The sequence below is a fragment of the Phycodurus eques genome, chromosome 14 (genome assembly GCF_024500275.1).
Source record: "Phycodurus eques isolate BA_2022a chromosome 14, UOR_Pequ_1.1, whole genome shotgun sequence".
NCBI classification, from domain to species: Eukaryota; Metazoa; Chordata; class Actinopteri; order Syngnathiformes; family Syngnathidae; genus Phycodurus; species Phycodurus eques.
In genome coordinates this window covers 23,774,940-23,797,452 of record NC_084538.1, presented here as the reverse complement: position 1 = coordinate 23,797,452, position 22,513 = coordinate 23,774,940, and the positions used below count along the sequence as shown (strand labels likewise).

General features: G+C 45.3%; 1 protein-coding gene across 1 annotated transcript in view; it reads right to left on the bottom strand.

Moving 5' to 3' along the window:
• LOC133413057 (P2X purinoceptor 3-like) overlaps window positions 1-14,243 on the bottom strand; it is a 75,619-nt gene extending 61,376 nt beyond the window's left edge. Inside the window, exon 1 of the mRNA XM_061696944.1 lies at window positions 14,122-14,243. Coding sequence (XP_061552928.1) covers window positions 14,122-14,243 — 122 coding nt within the window. The remainder of the gene's footprint in view (window positions 1-14,121) is intronic.
• Window positions 14,244-22,513: the final 8,270 nt, after the last annotated feature.

Genomic DNA, 22,513 nt, shown 5'->3' with positions numbered 1-22,513 from the left:
TGGGAGAATTTTATCTATTGCTTAGTTGTCTCAAAGAGGAGCAATTTCATATAGCCTGTTGTTAATCAACATGTTATCAATCTGTGTGTGAGCGTATTCAGTTCAGACCACCGACAGTAGTTTGCTTATGCTCTGTCTAGTTGAGTTTAAAGCTACACAGCAAACATTGAGAACTAAAATGGCTATCCTGAGCGTGTTGCTCAGTGACCAGGAATTGGTGACTTCGTTAGCCATGTGTTGTCGTGTGGTGGGGATTTTGGACTGGAATTCCCGAAGTCGTCTCTCAATAGAAGTAAGGTTACAAGGGTCACCGGTGGGGGCACTGTGGATGCGTTTTATTTCGGTCGTTTTGTTATCGGTTTGCGGCGGAGCAGCGCGTTCGGTTTTGTTGGTGCCTTGGTTGAGCATCTGCGTTGGTGGCCTTAGTGTAGTTCTTGGCGTAGCGAGGATGCTGTCACGGAAGTTAGGCCTGCTTGACCGTTCCGGTCTCACTATGTTGACCATCCTTCGTTTCGTGCATGGTGCATCGTGGGCGGATGCTTGTGTGACCCCCCCTTTTGCGACGTGGGGCCAAAAATGGCTGTGAAGTGCGCTTCACGGAGGCACAATAACAAAAGCCCACAATAATGCAATAATGAGTTGCCACCACACCGAGGAGAGACAAAAGTTAAGCTTGCGCACCGCGCAGGAAGGAAGGATTGAAAGAGTGGCCGCCACAGAAAGATCAAATGAAAAGCAGGCAACGTCGACATCACGAACAACATAGAGGAGAAGAGAAAAGCTGGGACCCAGCACAGGAGGGAACGTCCATCACAAGCGGGTACTCCAGGTGTTATAGACGAGTCAAGTCTAAGGTGATGCCTGAGAAACGAAAGGGTGGGCGGGCTGGCTAAAATGGCACCGAGGTGCACTATGCAAAGTAAGGTTGGGACGCCAACGAAGATGGGTGAGTCAAGTTTGAGGTCTCTGAGGAGAGGCGAAACCCACATTTGCTGTTGCAGCAATAAATCTGTACAAGTAATGAAAGAAGCAAACTGACTTAGCGACCACTGAAGAAGCGGCCCAACTAAGTAGCAAAGACACAATTAAGGTTACCGTGACATCTGAATAAGTGGACCAATGCTTTGGGACGACCCGCAATATGTGACTCAGAGGGCGCAATTCTGCTTCTCGCCACAAAGTCTTGTGGTCCCAAAATGTTGAGGGAAGAGCCAGTGTCATGAGAGCGACCACTGGTGAATATTGTCGGCATGACCGGTGTGGACCCCCCTTTTGTAGAGATGTCATCTGGCTGCGGTTTTGGTAGAGGCAGCGCATCAAGGAGGCTTGATGCGCTGCCAGGGCGTAGCACTGGGTGGTTTTCTGGTGCTTTTGACATTCGCAGGGCTCTCCGGACCTGTGACCAAATCTCGCGCCTAGTATAGTCAATCAATGGCATGAAACGACTTAGCAGATCTTGTCCAATAAGCAAAGGTACTGACTTGACAGGTGACACAAACACAGGATGAATTATGGAACATGACACAATTATCCAATGTAATGACACAAGCGAGTTTAATTGGCTGTTCGCTAAGGCAAAGGGGTGAATTGTTATTTCACAGTGTTGGAGGTTAAGTGTCCGAGTCTCCTCCTGTAATTTGTCACAGAGTAAGTCAAACACGTCCTCGGACATGACTGTGATGTCTGCTGCAGTGTCCACGAGTCCGTCATATTGGAACGTACGTTCAAGTGTGGTTGTCAAGTAAAATTGTTCGACGTTATTAACTGTTAGATTTCCCAGAAGATGGCGAAATGGCTTCTTGTGTCTTTTGTTTGTCAAGTTGCTGGAGTAATTTGGTGACTGTTAATGTTTATTTGACGCAATGGGTCGCCTGTGCCCTTCGGGCTTGTCGCACTCGGGCGAACAGGACCGGGAGTCCGTTTTTGCCGGCAAATGTTCAAAGTTTTGGTGCGAGACATTGTGTTGGCAGCTCACACCAAAAATATTGTGATCCGATAGCTTTGTGTTGGTCCTTTTCTGCATAGCGAAGCCTTAACTGTGTGTGATGGTCAAGTCAATTCAATTTGTGAAAGCAATTTGGAATTTAGTCAATTCAGAGAACTTTTATTTTATTTTGATAAAAAGTTAAATATACTTTAACTTTTTACTTTAAAATTAGGCATGTGAATTAATTAATTGCTTGTATGGCTTACAATGATGTTGGCTATGGGAGAGAAGAAAAGGCAAAACAAAACAAAAATTCCACAAAACAATTATTTTTTGGGGGGGGAAAGAAAAATGTAAAATTTAAAAATTAAACCAAAAAAAAAAATCAAATCAAATTTAAAAGAAAGCCCAAAGTGATTCAAAATAACCAAGCAGTTAATTAATTAACTCCACTTGTGAGTGAATCAGTTAAGTACTCATATTTAAGCTATTAACGTGTTGCAGTTATCTCATGTTACATGGTGTAGGGAACGTTTGCGGACGGAAGGTGGCATTATCGTTTAGCGATGGAGTTTTTAAGCAAAACGAGCGAAAACAGAAACGTTTAAATTAATAAACGCAATCGATCGCGGGTAGACGTGGGTATACTAGCTATGCTAGCGGGGCTAGCGGTTGCTAGGTAACGTGGAATGCTCGGCTATAAGGCGGAGCCATGGAGTTTGGCACACAGTGGGAGTTTAAACTAGCAGAAAAGCAGTCGGCGGTGCTACAGACAAAAACACGTATATTACTTCAAAAGTAACGACCAACGATTGAACATGGAGCCTTAGCAGGTTACATAATGACACAAACATCCATGGGGTGGCGCCCGAGGACTGGACTGCAGCAAGCACAATTCACAGCCACAAAGAAGCAAGCACAAGGGGCGACCTCACAATGACCCCCCCCCCCCCCCCCCCGCCCCCCTCCAACAAGCTGCGTAATGGCCTGAATGTCCACGAGGGGGCACTCGAGCACAATACGAAGCATACACAATGGTTCCACGCCACGAAGAAGGAAACGACAAAATGGCGTCCTTATAGGAGCCGCGAAACATACAAAACAAAACAGACGCCACGTGTTTTAACACATACAAAAGGTTAACACTCTAGTTTGGAGCTCATTTCAAACACACGACAGGGATTTTCGGCGTGGAATACGTTCATTCATGACTAATCGGTTCCCGAATCTTCTATTTGCGCGGCGGAGCTCAAAATAAATTCCCCAAAACCGAAATTGTTTTTTTTTTCTGCTTGGGTAGCTAATCCAAGAAGTGACGTGGGGCTGGATGATTATCTGCACGTTCAGGTCTTCGTGGCACATCAGGGAAAACCTCAAAGGCCTTTTAACAAATAAGTCGTATCGCAAACCCTACCACACAACAAATGCATACAATCCACAAAACAACGGATATCCAATTAACATGATAATACAACAAATTGATTCCAGTTTTACTGAGAAGGCTAATCTTAGTTTCTCAACTTCAGAAGTGCTCGGAACTCTGTGTCGCAATGGTACCGAAGCGGCGCTCACACATAGATAACGCCTGAAAGGGCCATAACATGCCCCATCCAAAATGGCGGATACTGGCTAGATTTTATTGAAAATATCGTGAATGTTTGTGTTTTGAGTCACACCAGGCACTAATATGTAGCATATATTGGTTTTGGATAAAAACGTAATCAATTTTGGGCAAAGAGTACGCCGGAGGTAAACGCCCAGTTTACTTCTGGGTTCGATTTACGTTTAACATTATAATCAACCTATCTTTGTCTCAAAAAGGGGCACCGCGTCTCTTCTTATGTGTAAATTTTAGGAAAAGTGATGAAAAACCTCAATCTGTCTCTGTTATCTAGAAGGCTGCTACATTTATGAAATACGAGTTCTTGATTGCAGCGGCTTCACTATGAAACTCAAAGCACAACAAGAAGTGGAATTTTATAGAAAATTTTATTCTATCTAAGAAACAATGGGGAAACAATGCAGGGGGTCCTAACTGTCAGGATTCAAGTTGAAAGTTGGACCCAGATGCAGAGAGGACAGGGAGGTGAGTTTGTGAATAAAGGTTTATTGCAGCTTGGAAACGAACAAAAGAACTCTGAGAACTAAATCCGGGATTAGCAGGGTTCCAACGAGGACTGCTCTGGCAGGGTAGGAGTCCGTGTTGTCGGTGGACCACAAGAGGTGAGCACTGGTTTGCAGGGAGGAAGGGCAGATGGCAGACTGGGGACAAAGACGAAGAATCAGAATCATCTTTATTTGCCAAGTATGTCCAAAAACACACAAGGAATTTGTCTCTGGTAGTTGGAGCCGCTCTCGTACAGTTCAAAAACAGCGACTCACACACACACACACACACACACACACACACACACACGGGCTGGACTCAGGGTGTTGAAACAGCAGCCTTGACACTAACTCCATAAAGGACATACAAATAATGGTAGTAGAAAGAAACTAGGCATAGGAAAAGGGGTTGAGGACATCATGTGTGGTTGGAATAAAAATGTGCGCGTGGAATGAGTTGAGATATAGCGAGAGAACAAAGTTGGGATTTGTGTGAAGATAGTATTTTCCCCAGAATTATAATGCACTAATCTTGTACATTCTGGCAATGATTGCAGTGCTGTACTTACGACCGTGTATAGGTTCATCCTGGAGTGGTCTTTCTCAGTTGTCTCGGGAGAAACGGAGGCAGGTTTCGTTGAAGAAAAAGGATGCACAAAAACAGGCGGAAAAAGATAAAAAGAAAGTTGTTGTCCTGTTGGGATCCACTCGTAACTTTCTTGCCGATTGAACTTGTGGTGCGCCCCGCTTTTGCTCTCAATTGCATCCGTGACCGGTACAGAATGCCAGTATTTGCTTACTGAGGCTACGCCAACAGATCACGGCTGGGAAAATGGATCAAAGCCAAATGGCCGGGTTCTTTCCTCGGGCAGCGCCACCGTCTTGGTCCGGCAGTGCTGGCAACAAAGGCCAAAGGAAGGGGAGGGGTTGGCCGAGGTAGTCCCTCAGCGGAATGGTGGTTAGCCAGGAAGAGCCAAGAAGCAAAGACACATGACAAGAGAAGAGGGGGGAGTCAAAGGTTAAATACCCATGATGTGTGTCTAAGGGACGGAGAAACTGGAGAAGACCACACCCATCAGCTTGAATTCGACCTACAGTTTAACCCATAAAGATGGGTGTAAAGATCATATATTAATCTAAAATATTCCCAACTTTTGACTCTTACTCATAGATCAAGCAATATAGAATGATGGTCTAAACTTTAGTCTTGGCAAATCAACTGATTATTGTTCAATACAACATTTCGTACTGTTTGGATTCAAAAATCAGCTGAACCTGTAAACACAATGACACAGACATCAAGGCATACATTTGGAATATTTCTGCAAAGTTCATAAAATATCAAAACAGACATTTATCTTCGGCCTGGCTCAGATGTTTTTTGTAAGATAAGAAGAAGAATCATCTTTTATTGTCATGAACATGCATACATGCACACGAAATTTGTTCTCTGCATTTTACCCATCACAGTGAACACATACACGTTAGTGGAACACACTGGAGTAGGGGGCAGCTGAAGCGCCCGGGGAGCATTTCGGGGTATCAGTGTCTTGCTCAAGGACACCACAGCCGTGAGTCTGGGGGATGTTGGCGGATGGTCCAGTCGGGGTCTTGAACCGAGGTCCCCCACGGACTTAACCATTAACCATTGGGCCATTCCGCATGTAACGTCCAGTTCTAGGTAATATCACTGTCATATTTTGTCACATCATGACTGTCCTCTGTCAAGTAGCATATATTGGTGTGAAATAAAATTTCATTAATTTGTAAAGAGGTTGTAGGATTACGCTTACATTCACCTTCATCACCGGAGGTCCGATTCGAGTGAAACGGCGCAAATGTTACAACTAACACTGTTTAGTTAGTATAAAAATGGGGCACCGTGTTGTTGATTATCTTACTGCAGGAAAAAACGACGAAAAACCTCGTGGATCAATCTTTTTCTGAAAGCATTTCCATTGTTATATATAGAATTAGTTCTTGATTGCAAAGCCCAATATCTTGACTCAAACACACACAGAACACAATAGGATGTTTAATATAGAGAAAACTTAATGTAAACTACAGGGAATTTGGGAACAGATGCAAAGGGACTTTACTACAAAATCAAAAGAAAGCAGACGTAAGACGACAGGACAGTGAGTGGCTGAACTCATGAGATGAGCGTAAATGAATTGGAGTATGTGGTTGTGGATAATGTTGGGACTCGTGTGAGATCACTAACGTAACCTTAACCTTATTATGCACCAATTCGTATTTGATAATCCTATCCTAGAACACCTCGACAGTGCAGGGACCTACGCGAGGATCCTGTTCGTGGACTTCAGCTCAGCGTTCAACACCATCATCCCTGAACTCCTTTCAACCAAGCTTCTCCAGCTCAGCGTCTCACCTGCCATCTGCCAGTGGATTTACAGCTTTCTGACGGGCAGGACACAGCAGGTCAGGCTGGGGGAGGCCACCTCATCCACACGCAGCATCAGCACTGGGGCGCCCCAAGGTTGTGTCCTCTCTCCGCTGCTCTTCTCTCTCTACACGAACGACTGCACCTCAGCGAACCCGACTGTCAAGCTCCTGAAGTTTGCAGATGACACCACTGTCATCGGCCTCATCAAGGACGGTGACGAGTCTGCATATCGACAGGAAGCGGAGCGGCTGGAGCTGTAGTGCGGGCGACACAACCTGGAGCTGAACACGCTCAAGACGGTGGAGATGATCGTGGACTTCAGGAGGCATCCTTCGCCACAGCTGCCCCTCACGTTGTCCAGCTGCCTTGTGTCAACCGTCGAGACCTTCAAGTTCCTGGGAATTACAATCTCTCAGGACCTGAAGTGGGCGAACAACATCAACTCCGTCCTCAAAAAGGCCCAGCAGAGGATGTACTTCCTGCGGCTTCTGAGAAAGCACGGCCTGCCACCGGGCTGCTGAGACAGTTCTACACAGCGGTCATCGAATCGGTCCTGTGTTCTTCCATCACAGTCTGGTTTGGTGCTGCCACAAAAAAGGACAAACTCCGACTGCAACGGACAATCAAAACTGCTGAAAGGATTGTCGGTACCCCCCTACCCACCATTGAGGACTTGCACGCTGCCAGAACTAAGACAAGGGCGTGCAAAATCCTCTCGGACCGTCTGCACCCCGGTCACCAGCTCTTCCAGCTCCTTCCCTCAGGTAGGCGCTACCGATCAACGCAAACTAGAACTAGTAGACATTCCAACAGCTTCTTCCCTCTTGCGATCAACTTCTTAAACACCTAACCTATAATTCCATTACAACAAGCTGGCAATTTTTTGACTTGAGTTCGTTGTCACATTTCTGTGGGTTCAATTATGTATTACTTGTGCACTCACTGTAGTTGTCTCGCCATGCTGCACTATTTGCATATAATGGCCACTCATGCCAGAGTAGCATCTGCTCCATTAGCACACTGATTGAGGAGTATCTGTAACATTTGCACAACCGACATTGTCCCAGATGATCGCACTACTCGTCACTTTAAACCGCATACACTCCTTGAAGTCTCAGCGCCCTTTGCACAATGGTCATTGCACTGGATTATTGCAATATTAGTCGTTCGAACTGCTCTAAGTGCTAGAGGACTCTGCATCTTTTTGCACAATTGTTTTTTGTCAATGTCTTTATGTCCCCAAAGTGTTCTGTAAATTGACTGTTTGTTGTACTAGAGCGGCTCCAACTACCGGAGACAAATTCCTTGTGTGTTTTGGACATACTTGGCAAATAAAGATGATTCTGATTCTGATTCTGATAATAATCACTGCAATGTTTTACTCCCGATCATAGATCACATGGTCCGGGGATGGTCTTTTCTCAGTTGTCTCGGGACAAAAGGAGGTCTGTTTAGTTGAGGAAGATGCACAAAAAGAAAAAAACAAAAGAGGATGACAAAAGGAAAGTTATTGTTCATGCGGGTGCGCTCGTAACTTTTTCTGCCATTTGGACTTGTTGGCGGCCACGCTCTTGCGCTAGACTGTAAGCGTAACTTGTTGGAATGTCAGAAGTGTCTCTCCTGGGCCACCGCAAAAAGTCCCGGTTAGAAAAAAGCACAGAAGCAGCATCGCCAGCTTCTCGTCGGACAGAACCTTCGGACTTCACACGCCGCATGGTGACAAACAAAGGCAAAGGGGGTAGGGTGGGATTGGTGCGAGCCAAAAGGAGAGGGGAGTGCAGGAGCTGAGCAGGAGGCGAGAGAGCGAGCAGAAGGAACGTCGAGGCTTTTGTACTACTGAGGCGGAGAAGGAGACCACGCCCATCGACTCTGGTTTCCATGATAAATTTCATTCTATATGCCTGAGTCACCCCTGTAGCATGGGTTGAAGCTCAGCACATTTTCAAATAAACGATTCCCAACTTTGAAACTGTCTCACACAGAGATCAAGCATATAAAATGATTGCTTCAACTTTCGTCCTGGCAAATAAACTACTGATCTGGGAAGATGGAGACACACAGAGGCAGGGTTTAAAACCTTTGTAATCAGGTATGGGCCTACAAACCTCAGTGCCCGTTTTTGGATCCCACCCAAAGAGGTTGCTCCTGGGTGCACAACCAAACTTTCTACGCGGGTCTGTGGTCTGGGGCAGGGTCTCACTGTCTGCCACACACTTCATTCGGGCTGTGCTGCGCGTGAGGGTTTTCTGTCCCGCTTTCCAGATCCGGTGACAATGGTGAATGACAGCAAGGGCCGAAGGAACCTCCACCTCTATTTCCCCTCCTGCAACAGCGTGTAGCCATTGGCGTACTGGAAAGGAGTGAGCTCCGTCACTGAGGTAGGAAGAGAGTTGTTGGCAAACTCCACCCAGGAAAGAGGGTAACTCCATGAGGCTGGGTTGTGGGACACCAAGCAGCGTAGACAAGTCTAGTTCTTGATTAAGCCTCTTTGTCTGTCCATTGGTTTGAGGATGGTATCCTGAGGAGAGGCTCAAGGAAGATACAATGAGAGAACGGAACTCTTTCCAGAAGCAGGTGTGAACTGTTGGCCCCGGTCCTACACTAGGTGCCTGATGCTCACCATTATCCTGCATAACCACAGATTCTATTTGCCAAGCCACCATTCCAAACACACCGTTCAGTGGTTCAGACTCCTTGGCATTAGCTGTGTGGGGAAACATCCTGGACAAGGCATCAGTTAGCATCCTTTGACCCAGGTTGATAGGACAGCGTGACATTACAAATCAGTTAAAGAACAGAGTCCACCTAGCTTGATGAGCACTCAGTCTTACGTGACAAATAGGCACATGGGTGGAGCTTGCTATCATTGGCAGAGCGTTGGGACAGGACGGTCCTTGAATCCTTGTTGGAGGCATCCCGGTCTGTGATGAATTGCTGATGTGGATCAGGGACGGCTAGGATTGAGGCATCAGTATACAATCTCTTCAGTAGTTGAAAAGCCAAATCAGCCTATATTATAGCAGAGGTTAAGGCATGCAGAGGTTAATGTATGTTGAGGTGCGGCCACAGAGATAGAATCTCTGGTAAAACATCTATAAAAGTTTGCAAACCCCAAAAATTGTTGTTTGTTTCTTGCAACTGTCGGCTAATTAGCCATCACACTGACCTTTGCCGGGTCCATCTTTATGTGGTCCTGTTCAATGTTGAACGTCAGGAGCGAGACAGTCGTGACGTGAAAGTTGCAATTTTCAGCCTTCACAACCAGCTGGTTGTGTAAACGGGCATTTCTATACTTTCACAATACTCATATGCTGGACGTGTGTCTTCTTATCATTTAAATAAAAAATTATATCCAAATACATAAAAGCAAAAACATTCGAAAGAGCCCTCAGCTGATCTTTGTCTAGACCGTGAAATACAGCTGGAGTGTGAGTCCAAAAGGCATAACTAGGTACTCATAATGGCCTGGAAGGGTGTAATACCTCATCTTCCGTTCATTCTCATTCCAAATTCTGACCAGGTGGTCAGCGTTATGCAAGTCAAACTTGGTGAAGATGTTAACACCTTGCAACAAAGAGTCCAAAAGCTTCATTCACAAGTGGGAGGGGGTACCGTTCTTTATGGTGATGTCATTTAATGGGCTGTAGTCGATGCAGGGACAAAGTGTTCCGCCTTTTTTCTTGGTAAAGAAAAATTCTGCTCCAATTGGAGTAGAAGAGGGTCACATTAGCCCCGCCTTTTTGTAAAACACAATGTATTTGTTCATGGCTTTTCTTTCTGGTTCTGATATAGGGTAGCGCAGTCCTTTGGAATGGGCACCCTGCATTCCAGCTCAATAGCACAATCGTAGGGCCTGTGTAGAGGAACAGAGGTGGCTTGGGCCCTGTTAAACACTTCACTCCCCAATCTAGGTCTAAGGGAACGTCCAGAGGAGCAGGTTAATCCTTAAAGGACCTATGTGGTCATCATGGTTCATATTTGACCAACAAATTGTCTTTATGTATTGTTTTGTTCAAGAAAATGAAACTGGCAGTCATTTCCAATAATGATCATTTTTGGAGCAAGGGTTAAATAATCAATTGCATTTGGAATGCCCCTTTTTCATCTACATCGACATGCCCCCATGTCTTGGAGTGACGTAGATTGCAGAAGCGGATAACAAATTCAATGCATTCAAGTCATTATTTTATATGTTATCGCAGTTGAGTGGAATCCCCCCACCTGGAAAATGACAACATTTTGGGGGAAAAACACATAAAAAAACTACTGGCGACATTGCATAGCAGGTGTAGACGAAGGAATGTCCATCCATCCATCCATTTCCTGAGCTGCTTATCCTCACAAGGGTCGCGGGAGTGCTGTAGCCAATCCCAGCTATCATCAGGCAGGAGGTGGGGTACACCCTGAACTGGTTGCCAGCCAATTGCAGGGCACAAACAACCATTCGCACTCACATTCGTACATACAAGCAATTTAGAGTCTTCAATTAACCTACCATGCATGGTTTTGGGATGTGGGAGGAAACCCCGTGCCCGGGGAGAACATGCAAACTCCACACAGGCGGGGTCGGGGATTGAACCCCAGACCTCAGAACTGTGAGGCAGACGCTCTAACCAGTCGCTCACCGTGCCGCCACGAAGGAATGTACTATAATATAAAGTGGAAATGTTAAGTAGTGATGGGCACGGCAGTTCTTTTGAGTGTATTGAATCATTTGAATCAGTTCATTAAACAGATTCGATCAAAAGATTCGTTCACCGAATCGTTCAGTTCTTTTTCATAAAATCATTAAAGTGCTGCTTCATTCAGTTAATGATCCATCCCTGAGGTTCACGTTCACCGAAGGACTATGTGTTGTTGTTGTCATGTATTGTAAACTATTAAAGGCGGGGAGATTATTTAAAAAAAAAAAAAAAAAAACGGTTAAATTATCACCTAACTCTCTCTCTCTCAGCAAGCTCTTGAACACTCGGTTTCGGTTGTGAGTCCTGAACATAAACGTGCAGCGAGCTCAGCTACCGACCATCCTTCCGCGTCCCCTGACGTCCAGCTAGGCTCTCGCTAACCGGCGTGACTTTTCTGCATTCCACTGTGGTGGACAGCGTCGCTGACACCAGCCCCCGCCAACCGGTCTTTCTGCTCACTCACCTTACTGTTATTGTCATCTGATTAGTAGAAAGCGTCTTTGAGTGTCTTGAGAAGCGCTATATAAGTTAAATATTATTATTATTATTATTATTAAATAAAAAGCTTTAATAATCACATTAGAGAAACAGCGGGAATTATATGTATGTGTACGTATATACATTTATTATTAATTTACATTTGTTTTAAATATGTGTGCTTGTTTTCATGTGCTTGACTTACTAAAAAATTAGCCGTTAGCTTGAAGGTGCAAATTTAAGCTATCCCCGTGAGGACGTCAGGACTTGCGGTTAAAATCACTCATGAGTATGTTCACTGTGTAGTACGTGTCACTCATCGTACTAGTACATCGCTCCTTAGCGGATAACAAACTAAGAAGTTCAACGAACGAATTACTCATGTCTAACGGATCGCGAACGATAAGTTCAACGAACGAATCACTCTTCAGTTCCTCAGTACACCAGTTCACGAAAGGAATCACTCAGTTCACTGAAGTCACTCCCCTGAACGAATCACTCTTCAGTTCCTCAGTACACCAGTACACTGAACGAAACACTCAGTTCACTTAAATCCCTCCCCCGCCTGCATGGTGCTGCCTGTCGCTCATTGGTCATTCGCCGAAGTGAGTGACAACGCTGGCAAATCGCAAATCACATGGCAGTACATTTAATGAAGTCCCGCTCCCGCCTGCACGCTGGCTGCTCATTGGTCATTCGCCGAAGATTCAGAAGTGAGTGACAGAATGCTTCAACAGTTCCGTTTCAGCTCCCTGCCTACTCGCTCGCCTCACGGCGGCGGGTGGCAGCCAAGCTAAAAGAACGAATCATTTCATAAAATGATTTGTGTCAGTCCCTTCACTAAAAAGATGCGTTCTTCTGAACGAAATGTTCACGAATGAAACAACACTAGTATTAAATCATATCTTATATATCGTAGCTGTCGAGTGGAATCACCTCACCTCCAAAATGACAACTTTTCAGGAAATACAAAAAAAAGGACAGCTTTCTTGAGTTTCCAAACACACACGCTGTACGCCTTATATTGCTGTCATATATGCTTGCGCAAGTATATGAACGAAAACTAGCACCCCAAAATTATGATCCATCGACAATCACCAATTCAATATGCTGAAAAATTGCTAATTTATTAGGGTGTCATCATTGAAATTATACAAACACGATGAGCAAGTGCCACATCCTTGCAAGCCTCATGCAAAAGATCATCTATGAAGAGGTAATGTTTTGGTCCATAAAATCTTAACCAGCCAGATCATGGGGGGGTTGGGCCACAACCGGCGCAGGACTCGTGTGGGTGACAGTCAACAGAACTGAGGTTCTGGCTCCAGTCTGGCTCAACACCTGTTGGAGTTGGTTTGACAACAGACTCGCTGTGTGACTGATGCCTGGAACTCACACTGTTGGCTCTGAAGGTCACTGACTACATGGTTAATGGCAGACAGCTGCTCCTTGATGCCACAACACGGTCTTGAGTGCTTCTGGATCCCTGGGTCCATCATGGTCAGATCGTACTGACAAGAAGCCAAAAACCATAATTCACAAGTTTAAAAAAAATATTTATTGAATACTCAACAGGGATCTGTAAAGTACAAACCAAAATTCATTGCAATACAGGAAACAAACAGTCACACACACATCCATACACGAATGGGCAGCTGCTGCCATGCAAGGTGCTCCCAGGGCCACTTATATTCAGTGTCTTGCCCAAGAACACATGGACACCAGACACATGGACAACCGAGGACCCTCCTTCGCGCTACATGACAACTATGAAACACAGGACTAAAAGCTGAGAGTAAACGATGAGACATGACAGATGCCACTGCTGCTGTGGAAGCTCTCTACGAACCATGGCTTGTGTTTAAGATGTTATGACAAAAATGTCAGGAAAAGAGGAGAACTTTGAAATTTATTTGGGATTAATCAGAGCCACTTTAAATGTGGGAGGTGTGTCCTGACTCCCACTTAACATGAATTGGAATGTGATTGCTTAATTCTGAACAAAGCCGCATCCCCATTTATAAGAGGGTGTGTGGACTTGCAACCAACCTTGTTATTGCAGTTGTTTATTTTTACTTCCCCTCTCTAAAAAAAAAATTCAATTGAGTTGTATAGGCTGTAGGCCACATTAATAGTGTCATTTTTGTATTATTAACAGTGTCATTTTTGTATATAACAGCAACCTGGCATTGGAAAAGGTATGTGTGTGTGTGTGTGCGTATGTAGGCTTTATATCCACTATAGTTTCCCTTTAGCTCCTTTCTTAATTGTATTATTGACTGTGCTGGGTGTGTTAATAGAAATACTGCAAATAAGTTAAATATATACTACCGTTTTTCTAAGTTGTATGAATAATTTTGGAGATGGGTGCCCTTTTTGGGCTTAAGCACCTGCCTGCAAAAAATATGTATGCACTTAACTGGCTATTGTTTAAAGATTCTGTCATCTTTAGCCTCAATGCTTGAAATATAATTGCAAGGTATTTAACAAGTTTTGTTTGGCAATAGAAATCTACTCACCCGATGAAATAAGTGAAGATGAGGAGTTGGACGGCTCGGTTGATGATGCCGATTGTCCAGCTCTTGACTACCACTGACTTTGTGGTTTCATAGGTGAAGAAGTCAGTTATGCAAGACCACATGTTCGTCCTATGTGTAAGTAAGTATGAACACAATGTGAAACAAAAACATAACAATAAAGTCAAGCAAATGTTCAACAGTGTTTAAATTAATAATGAAGCTTCAGCTGATTTCCAACTGTTGCAGCATGCAGAAATCCCTTTAGCAATTAGAGCTTTTGGTCCCAACATTTTGTTTGAAAAAAACCCCATGATTTTTAGGTCTGATCATTGACAGCAGCAGTGAGATCCAAAAATAGAAGAGCTGTAAGACTTTGTAACTCCACACTGTTAATTTCCAATGAGAATAAAATATTACCAGAACAAAGTAAAATCCAGCTGAGGTTTTTGTCCTACTCTCTTTGCTTTGATGCTCCAATATCCAAGCCAAAGAAAGCAGTTCCCTCTCTCTCCAATAATCCATCCTCACCCACTTTGGTACACATTGTGTTTCTGCTATCTTTTTTGGTAACATGATTTCATGGCCCCAACACGCATGTGCACGCACATGCGCGCGCGCACACACACATGCGCGCGCGCACACACACACACACACACACACATTGTCTCTCAGCTCTTCAGTGAGGAGCTTGTGGATTTCATGCAAGTTTAAAATCCCAAAATCCACTTTGACTGGTTTTACTTTTTAATCTATCACTTTTTTTTTGTGACGAGAAGCAGGTAGTGACTAAAGGTACTATAGTTGCAAAGCAACCTAATTATTTTTCAATAAATAGTTGTCAAAATAACCTGGAGCTAGTGTAGGAATTGTAACATGCAACAAATTGAGTGTGAATGCTGCGAAATGCTGCCAATGAGCTGAACTTTAAAAAAAATAATAATAATAATGAATAATAATGAGGTGGCACGGTTGTCGACTGGTTAGAGCGTCAGCCTCACAATTCTGAGGACTGGGGTTCAACCCTCGGCCCCGCCTGTGTGGAGTTTGCATGTTCTCCTCGTGCCTGCGTGGGTTTTCTCCGAGCACTCTGGTTTCCTTCCCACATCCCAAAAACATGCATGGTAGGTTAATTGACAACTCTAAATTGCCCATAGGTGTGAATGTGAGTGCGAATGATTGTTTGTTTGTATGTGCCCTGCGATTGGCTGGCAACCCGTTCATGGTGTACCCCGCCTCCTACCCGATGATAGCTGGGATAGGCTCCAACACGCCCGCGACCCAAGTGAGGACCAACGGCTCAGAAAATTGATGGATGGATGGATGCTCATCTTGACAATGAAATCTGGTTTTACATCAAACTTGATTTGATCTAACCCTATTTTCCCAGAGGCAGCAACGACAAAGCAGGATGAAGGGAGGATTGTCTCGGGTTCTGCAGGGCTGGAGGGGGGTGAGTATATGCGGGACAGGGCGTCAGGCTTGCTGTTGCGGGTTACAGGTCGGAAGGAGAGGCTGAAATTGAATCGGGTTAGGAAGAGGGCCCAGCGAGCTTAAGGCATTTGGTGGAATTGAGGTAGGAAAGGTTCTTTTGATCAGTCCAGATGATAAACGATAAAGCGGCAGTAGAATCCGAGGAAACGTTGGAGTTCTTTCCGGGTGGTGGGAATGGCGAGAGTGGTTGGAAAGGGAGTTTCAGCTGATGTGCTATACCTTCGTGAATTAAATTGTCATCTGCACTGGAATCTATAAGGACTTTGGCCTCAAGGGACAAGTTACAATGAAATGACTTGTTTTACCACAGTAAATGCACAGCCACTGGATGACACGACGCTGACGTTCTTGGGGATCTCATCGTGTGTTACCAATTTTCATGGGCTCATCAGGTGCAGTGGGGGGTGACGAAGTGGTGCAGAAGGTGGGTGAGATGTTGACGGCGTGGTACTCACGGTGGGAGTGAACTTATGCGTTCGATTCCCCCTCTCTTATACTCTCTCTCGTGGTCTGTTATCCAGACAAATGGCGAGTGCTATCAGAGCCTCGAGAGAGGAGGGCTCGTCCCGGGCAGTAAACTCATCTTTATGTTGCTCAGAAAGTCCGTTTAGAAAAATCCCCTTAAGCGCAGCATCATCCCACCCACATTCACCCGCAAGTATCCTGAATTCAATGCAATACGCAGCTATGGAACTAGCGTCCTGAGTGAGTGTAAGGAGGCGGCGGGTGGCTTCTCTGCCCTGAACGGAGTGATCGAATACTTTTTTAAATTCAGCGGAAAATTAATCAAATGACTGGAGTACTGGGGAGGAGTTGTGCCATAATGGCAGTGGGCCATTTGGTTGCTTTGCTGCGGAGGAAGTTAGTGACAAACGCCACCTTGGATTGTTCGGTGGGATAACTGTACGGTTGAAGGTTGTAAACTAGGGAGCATTTGAGGAGAAATTGGCTACATGCACCTACGTCCCCAGAGTAGGGCTCGGGCGGAAGGACATGATGTTCTTTGTACGGGAGCGGGGTGGCTCGGAGGCTGTGGGCTTGTAAGTAGTACTTACTGGGGAGTAGTCAGATTGCATCTTTGAAGAAAGGAGGGAGACTTGTTGCGTGAGGGAGTGTAAAGATTCCATGATTTCTTGAAGAGTTTTTTTCTTGTTGCCCTATGTGGGTGCCTTGGAGGATGAGTGCATGTTTTAGTGCCTCCGGGGTTGCTGGGTCCATTTGTGGCCAGAGTATTCTGTCACGAATGGATGGAGGCTGGACACAAGAGCAGGCGGAGGCTGAGAGGTTGTGATGAACGGTTTATTGAAAAAAATTAAATGTAAATCGTCCTCGAGGTCTGCTGGCAGGTAGTTGAGGCATAGAATGCGTGGCAGGCAGTGACACTGACGGGCAGCTGGCTCGGTGGTGTGGGTGCAAGGAACACTGAGGACAAGGAGAGACACGGAGGTCAGAAAGGACACAAGGAATTGAGTCGGCTTACTTGGAGACTGAGGAGCTGTGGTATCGCTGGATAAGCTTACAATACTCTGGCAAGGTTTTCCGGGTTCAAGCACGCTGAAAAGCAGGTGGTAACAGGTGACAGGTGTGGCCGAGGAATGTGCTGGAAAGAGAGAGTATTTTACTCTCTGATTTACCAACGGGTCAATGAAAAAGGCAAGAAAAATGGTCGCAATCTCCCACAGAATGCGTGAAGAACAATTTATTTTCCTTTTTCCACCTCTTTTTGTTTTATTTTTGTGCATCCTTTTTCTTCAACCAAAACTGCCTCCGTGCCTCCCGAGACAGACCATTCAAAAGACCCACGGTTCTACGGTCATCAGTAGGACACCGCAATTGTTGCCAGAATGTGCAAAATTAGTGCTTTATCATTTTGGGGAAAATCTCAGCTTCACACAAGTTCCAACTTTGTACGAGCTCAACTTGCTGCAACTCATTTCACGCTCACCTTTTAATATTTAGCCCAACAACACACGGTGTCTGAGCTTTACCTTTAGTGTTATTTTCTTTTTTTTAGTTAGACCCCTCTGTGCGTTTCCCTATAGATCCCTCGTAGATTTCATTACATATTCTACAAAATTCCACTCCTTGTGTATTGTGTGTGTTTTGAGTTTAATAATGAAACCTTTGTAATCTCCAACCCCAATTCCAATGAAGTGTGTTTAACATAAATAAAAACAGAATACAATGATTTGCAAATCATGTTCATGTATATTTAATTGAATGCACTACAAAGACAAGATATTTAAAGTTCAAACTGATCAACTTTATTCCATCCATCTACCGCTTATCTGAGGTCGAATCATGGGGGCAGTAGCTTTAGCAGGGATGCCCAGACTTCTCTCTCCCCAGCCACTTCATCCAGCTCTTCTGGGGAGATCCCGAGGCGTTCCCAGGCCAGCCGAAGGAGGTCGTCTTGATATCTCCATGGTGTGCCCTCTCCAGGTCGTGGATACCAAGATGGCGCCTACCAGTGTGGTCGCCTCGGTTACGCGCGCTCTAGTATTGTTTTTGTGTTTTTCGTTCGTCTTTGGAGACATTACACGACTCACTTACACAAGGGGAGACTTGCTAACCATCAAGGAGGCTACTTCTGACTTTTTTCACCAACTTTCGCAAATCCGCTCAGTTTTTTCCCCGAGTTACTCACCGGTCCGTGGTCTTCAGCGCATGGAGGCGGAGGCAACGCCACAGAGGGAAGCGAGCCGGCATCCAGGTGAAACTCTGCAAAAGGGGATACAGATTAGCGTTCCCGTCGATCCACCTCGCGAATGTACGCTCCCTACCCAACAAAATGGACGAGCTTCATCTTCTGATAAAGACCAGTAAAGACTTCGGACGTTCCGCCGCCATGTTCTTTACAGAGACCTGGCTTTGTGACGCTGTACCCTATGACGCCGTCATGCTTCCCGGCTTCCATGTTCACTGAACAGACCGTGACATGGAATCATCGGGGAAAACAAAAGGCGGCGGGATATGCTTCTACATCAACGGAAAATGGTGTACGGACGTCACGGAGCTCAGCACACACTGCAGCCCACATTTGGAATTGCTGTTTTTGAACTGTAAGCCGTTCTACTTGTCGCGTGAGTTCGCATCATTCATTCTGGCTGGCGCGTACATCCCGCCTCAAGCTAACACGAACGCCGCACTGCTAATGCTCGCCGAACAAGTCAACGAAATTGAAAAAAAACACCAAGACTCACCCCTCATTATTCTCGGGGACTTTAACAAAGCTAAACTCAACCACGAACTCCCTAAATAAAAGCAGCACATCGACTGTCCAACCAGGGAAAATAACATTTTAGACCACTGCTATACTACGCTAAAAAACGCATACCGTGCTATACCCCGTGCCACCCTGGGCTCGTCTGATCACTGCTTAATTCACTTAATACTGACATCCAGGAAAGAACTTAAATGCGCGAAGCCTACAGTGAAAAGATAGAACTTCAAAGCTCTTTAGACTGCACAGACTGGGGTGTCTTTGAGAATTCATCTGGAAGCCTGGATGAATATACGGACACTGTCACATCCTTGATCTGTGAAGGTGTGTGTGTACCAACAAAGTCATTTCACACATTCAACAACAACAAGACGTGGTTCACTGTCAAACTTAAGCAGCTTCGCCAAGCTAAGGAGGACGCATGTAAGAGCGGGGACAGGGCCCTGTATAATCGAGCTAGAAAACAGCTGACTAAAGAAATTAACATTGCAAAGAGGAACTATGCAGCAAAGTTGAAAAACAGTTTAGTGCTAACGACTCTAAATCAGTCCGACATGCATTCCAATCGCTGACCAATTACAAGCGACGATCCCCCCAAGCTGAGAACAATAGCACACGAGCCAACAACTTGAATACCTTCTCCTGCAGATTTGAAAAGGACAGTTTCACACCCCACACCCAGCCAGCCGCACCACCGACCACTGTCACTCCACTGACTTCTGCGTTAACCATCCGCATCTTCAAACAACAAAAGACCAGACCATGTGTCCCCATCCTGCCTCAAAGTCTGCGCGGACCAGCTCGCGCCAGTCTTCACTCAGATCTTCAATAGATCTCTGGAACTGTGCGAAGTACCATTCTGTTTCAAACACTCCACCATCATTCCAGTCCCCAAGAAACCTGCAATCTCGGGTCTAAACGACTACAGGCCTGTCGCCTTGACATCTGTGGTAATGAAGTCCTTTGAACGTCTCGTGCTGGACCACCTCAAGAGCGTCACAGGTCCCCTGCTGGACCCCCTGCAGTTTGCCTACCGAGCGAACAGGTCTGCGGATGATGCAGTCAACATGGGACTGCACTTCATTTTAGAACACCTCGACAGTACAGGGACCTACGCGAGGATCCTGTTCGTGGACTTCAGCTCAGCGTTCAATACCGTCATCCTGAACTCCTTTCCTCCAAGTCAGTGTCTCGCCTGCCATCTGCCAGTGGATTTATAGCTTTCTGATGGGCAGGACACAGCAGGTCAGGCTGACTTGAGTTTGTTGTCACATTTCTGTGGGGCCAATTATACATTAACCCGTGCACACTCACTGTAGTAGTCTCGCCACGCTGCACTATTTGCATATCTGTTGTCGACGAATACTGGCCACTCATGCCAGAATAGCAACTGTCCCATTTGCACACTGATTGAGGATACTCATCTGCAACATTTGCACAATCAACATTGTCCCAGATTATCGCACGACTTGTCACTTTAAACCGCATACTGTCATGGGTGTGTGTTCCGGTTTTTGTCTTCCCCGTTTCACACACACCTTCTCGAGAGCATCTTCACCACCTGTGCCTCGTTCACCCTAATTACCCTGTGCATTTCACCTCGTGTCTCATTCTCTCTCGTCGCCAGTTCGTTGTAACTTGTCGTCGCGTTCCAGCATTCCTTGTTTCCACGTCACAGACTCACAGTAAGATTAGACCCTGTTCTGATTATCGACCTCGCCTCTTTGCCTCATGTTTTTGGATACTGTTGCCTTTTTTGGATTGCCTGCCTGTGTACCGACCTATGCCCGTATATTAAACCTCTCTTTTTTGAAACAGTCCATTTGTTTTGGAGTCGTGCATTTTTGGGTCCTATCCTCTGTTCCGTTCATGACACATACATTCCTTGAAGTCTCGGCGCCCTTTGCACCGGACAATTGCAACATTAGTCATTCGAACTGCTCTAAGTGCGAGAGGACTCTGCATCTTTTTGGACAATTGTCAAAAAAATAATAAAAAATGTGCCGGCATTACCAGATAACTATTAACCCTTTATTGCTCATTGCCTGTTTTTTTTTGTCAATGTCTTTATGTCTCAAAGGTGTTCTCTGTCAATTGACTGTCTGTTGTTGTACTAGAGCGGCTCCAACTACCGGAGACAAATTCCCTGTGTGTTTTTTGGACATACTTGGCAAATAAAGATGATTCTGATGAGATCCTGCCCCAAGTGGAGGAGTTGAAGTATCTCGGGGTCTTTTTCACAAGTGAGGGAAGAATGGAATGGGAGATTGACTGGTGGATCGGTGCAGCGTCTGCAGTGATGCGGACTTTGTATCGATCCGTTGTGGTAAAGAAGGAGTTAAGCCGAAAGGTGACGCTCTCAATTTTCCGGTTGATCTATGTTCCTACCGTCACCTAGGGTCACGAGCTGTGGGTTGTGACGGAAAGAACAAGATCCCGGATACAAGCGGCCGAAATGAGTTTCCTCCGCAGGGCGTCCGGGCTCTCCATCAGAGATAGGGTGAGAAGCTCGGTCATCCAGGAGGATCTTAGAGTCGCTTCTCCTCCACATTGAGAGGAGCCATATGAGGTGGCTTATTTGGAGCTGTTCTGGGCATGTCCACCGGGAGGAGACTTCAGGGACGACCCGGGACATGATGGAAAGACTATGTCTTTTGGCTGGCCAGGTAACGCCTCGGGATCCCCCCGAAAGAGCTGGATTAAGTGGCTGGGGAGAGGGAAGTCTGGGCGTCCCTGCTAAAGCTATTCTCCCCGCGACCCGACTTCGGATAAGCGGTGGAAAATTGATGGATGGACAACGTCCCAACTTCATTGTAATTGGGTTTGTAGAATTCATATTTCCTAAATGTAGCAAACCTCCGATTATGAGATTTATCAGAGATTTTTTGTCACTTTTCCCCAATTGTACACATACAGAATAGATATAAGGTTCCCTTTACGAGACAAAAGTAGTTTGATTGTGATGTTAAAACATAAATAGAATCGTTCACCTTCGATGAATTTATTCCTTAAATTATAATTTATCCAACACCAATATATGCTACACATACAACATCAAATTGATAACATTTAGTGTTTTACAACACTCCATCATGAAAAAGTCATGCTAGCAATGGAGCAGGTGTGGCTCACAGCGGCTTGTTTACCACGCGCGTTCGTACGGTCTTGTGCACGTTCGGGTTAGTGAGGGACGTGGCTTTGTTCAGACTCAGGGGGTGTGAAGTGAGGCTAAATTAAAATCTTGCTAGCAATTTTATTATTGCAAACTCCCCTTTTTACATTAAAGAATCCAAAAGGCTATAACAGCAATTACTGTCTATAAGTACTGTAATATAAATATTTAATATACTGTACCCTGGCTGTTTTCCCCTTGCCTTGTATGGATTTAAAAAGGCCGACCATCAGTATCAGAACCAGAATCCTCTGTGCTTGCCAAGTATGTCAAAAACACGCAAGGAATTTGTCTCCGGTAGTTGGAGTTGCGATAGTACGACAATAATCAACAAGTAAACGACAAAGAACTTCTTATTTTCCCTTCAGATAACAGACATGGTTCCTGTAAATACAAAATGAGGTGTATCCATTTTGCAATGCTTTATGGGTTGACTGAAACTGACATTTGATCGTATGAAATCTGAGAGGAGAGGTTGCCAACACAATGTAATTTGTAGACATTAC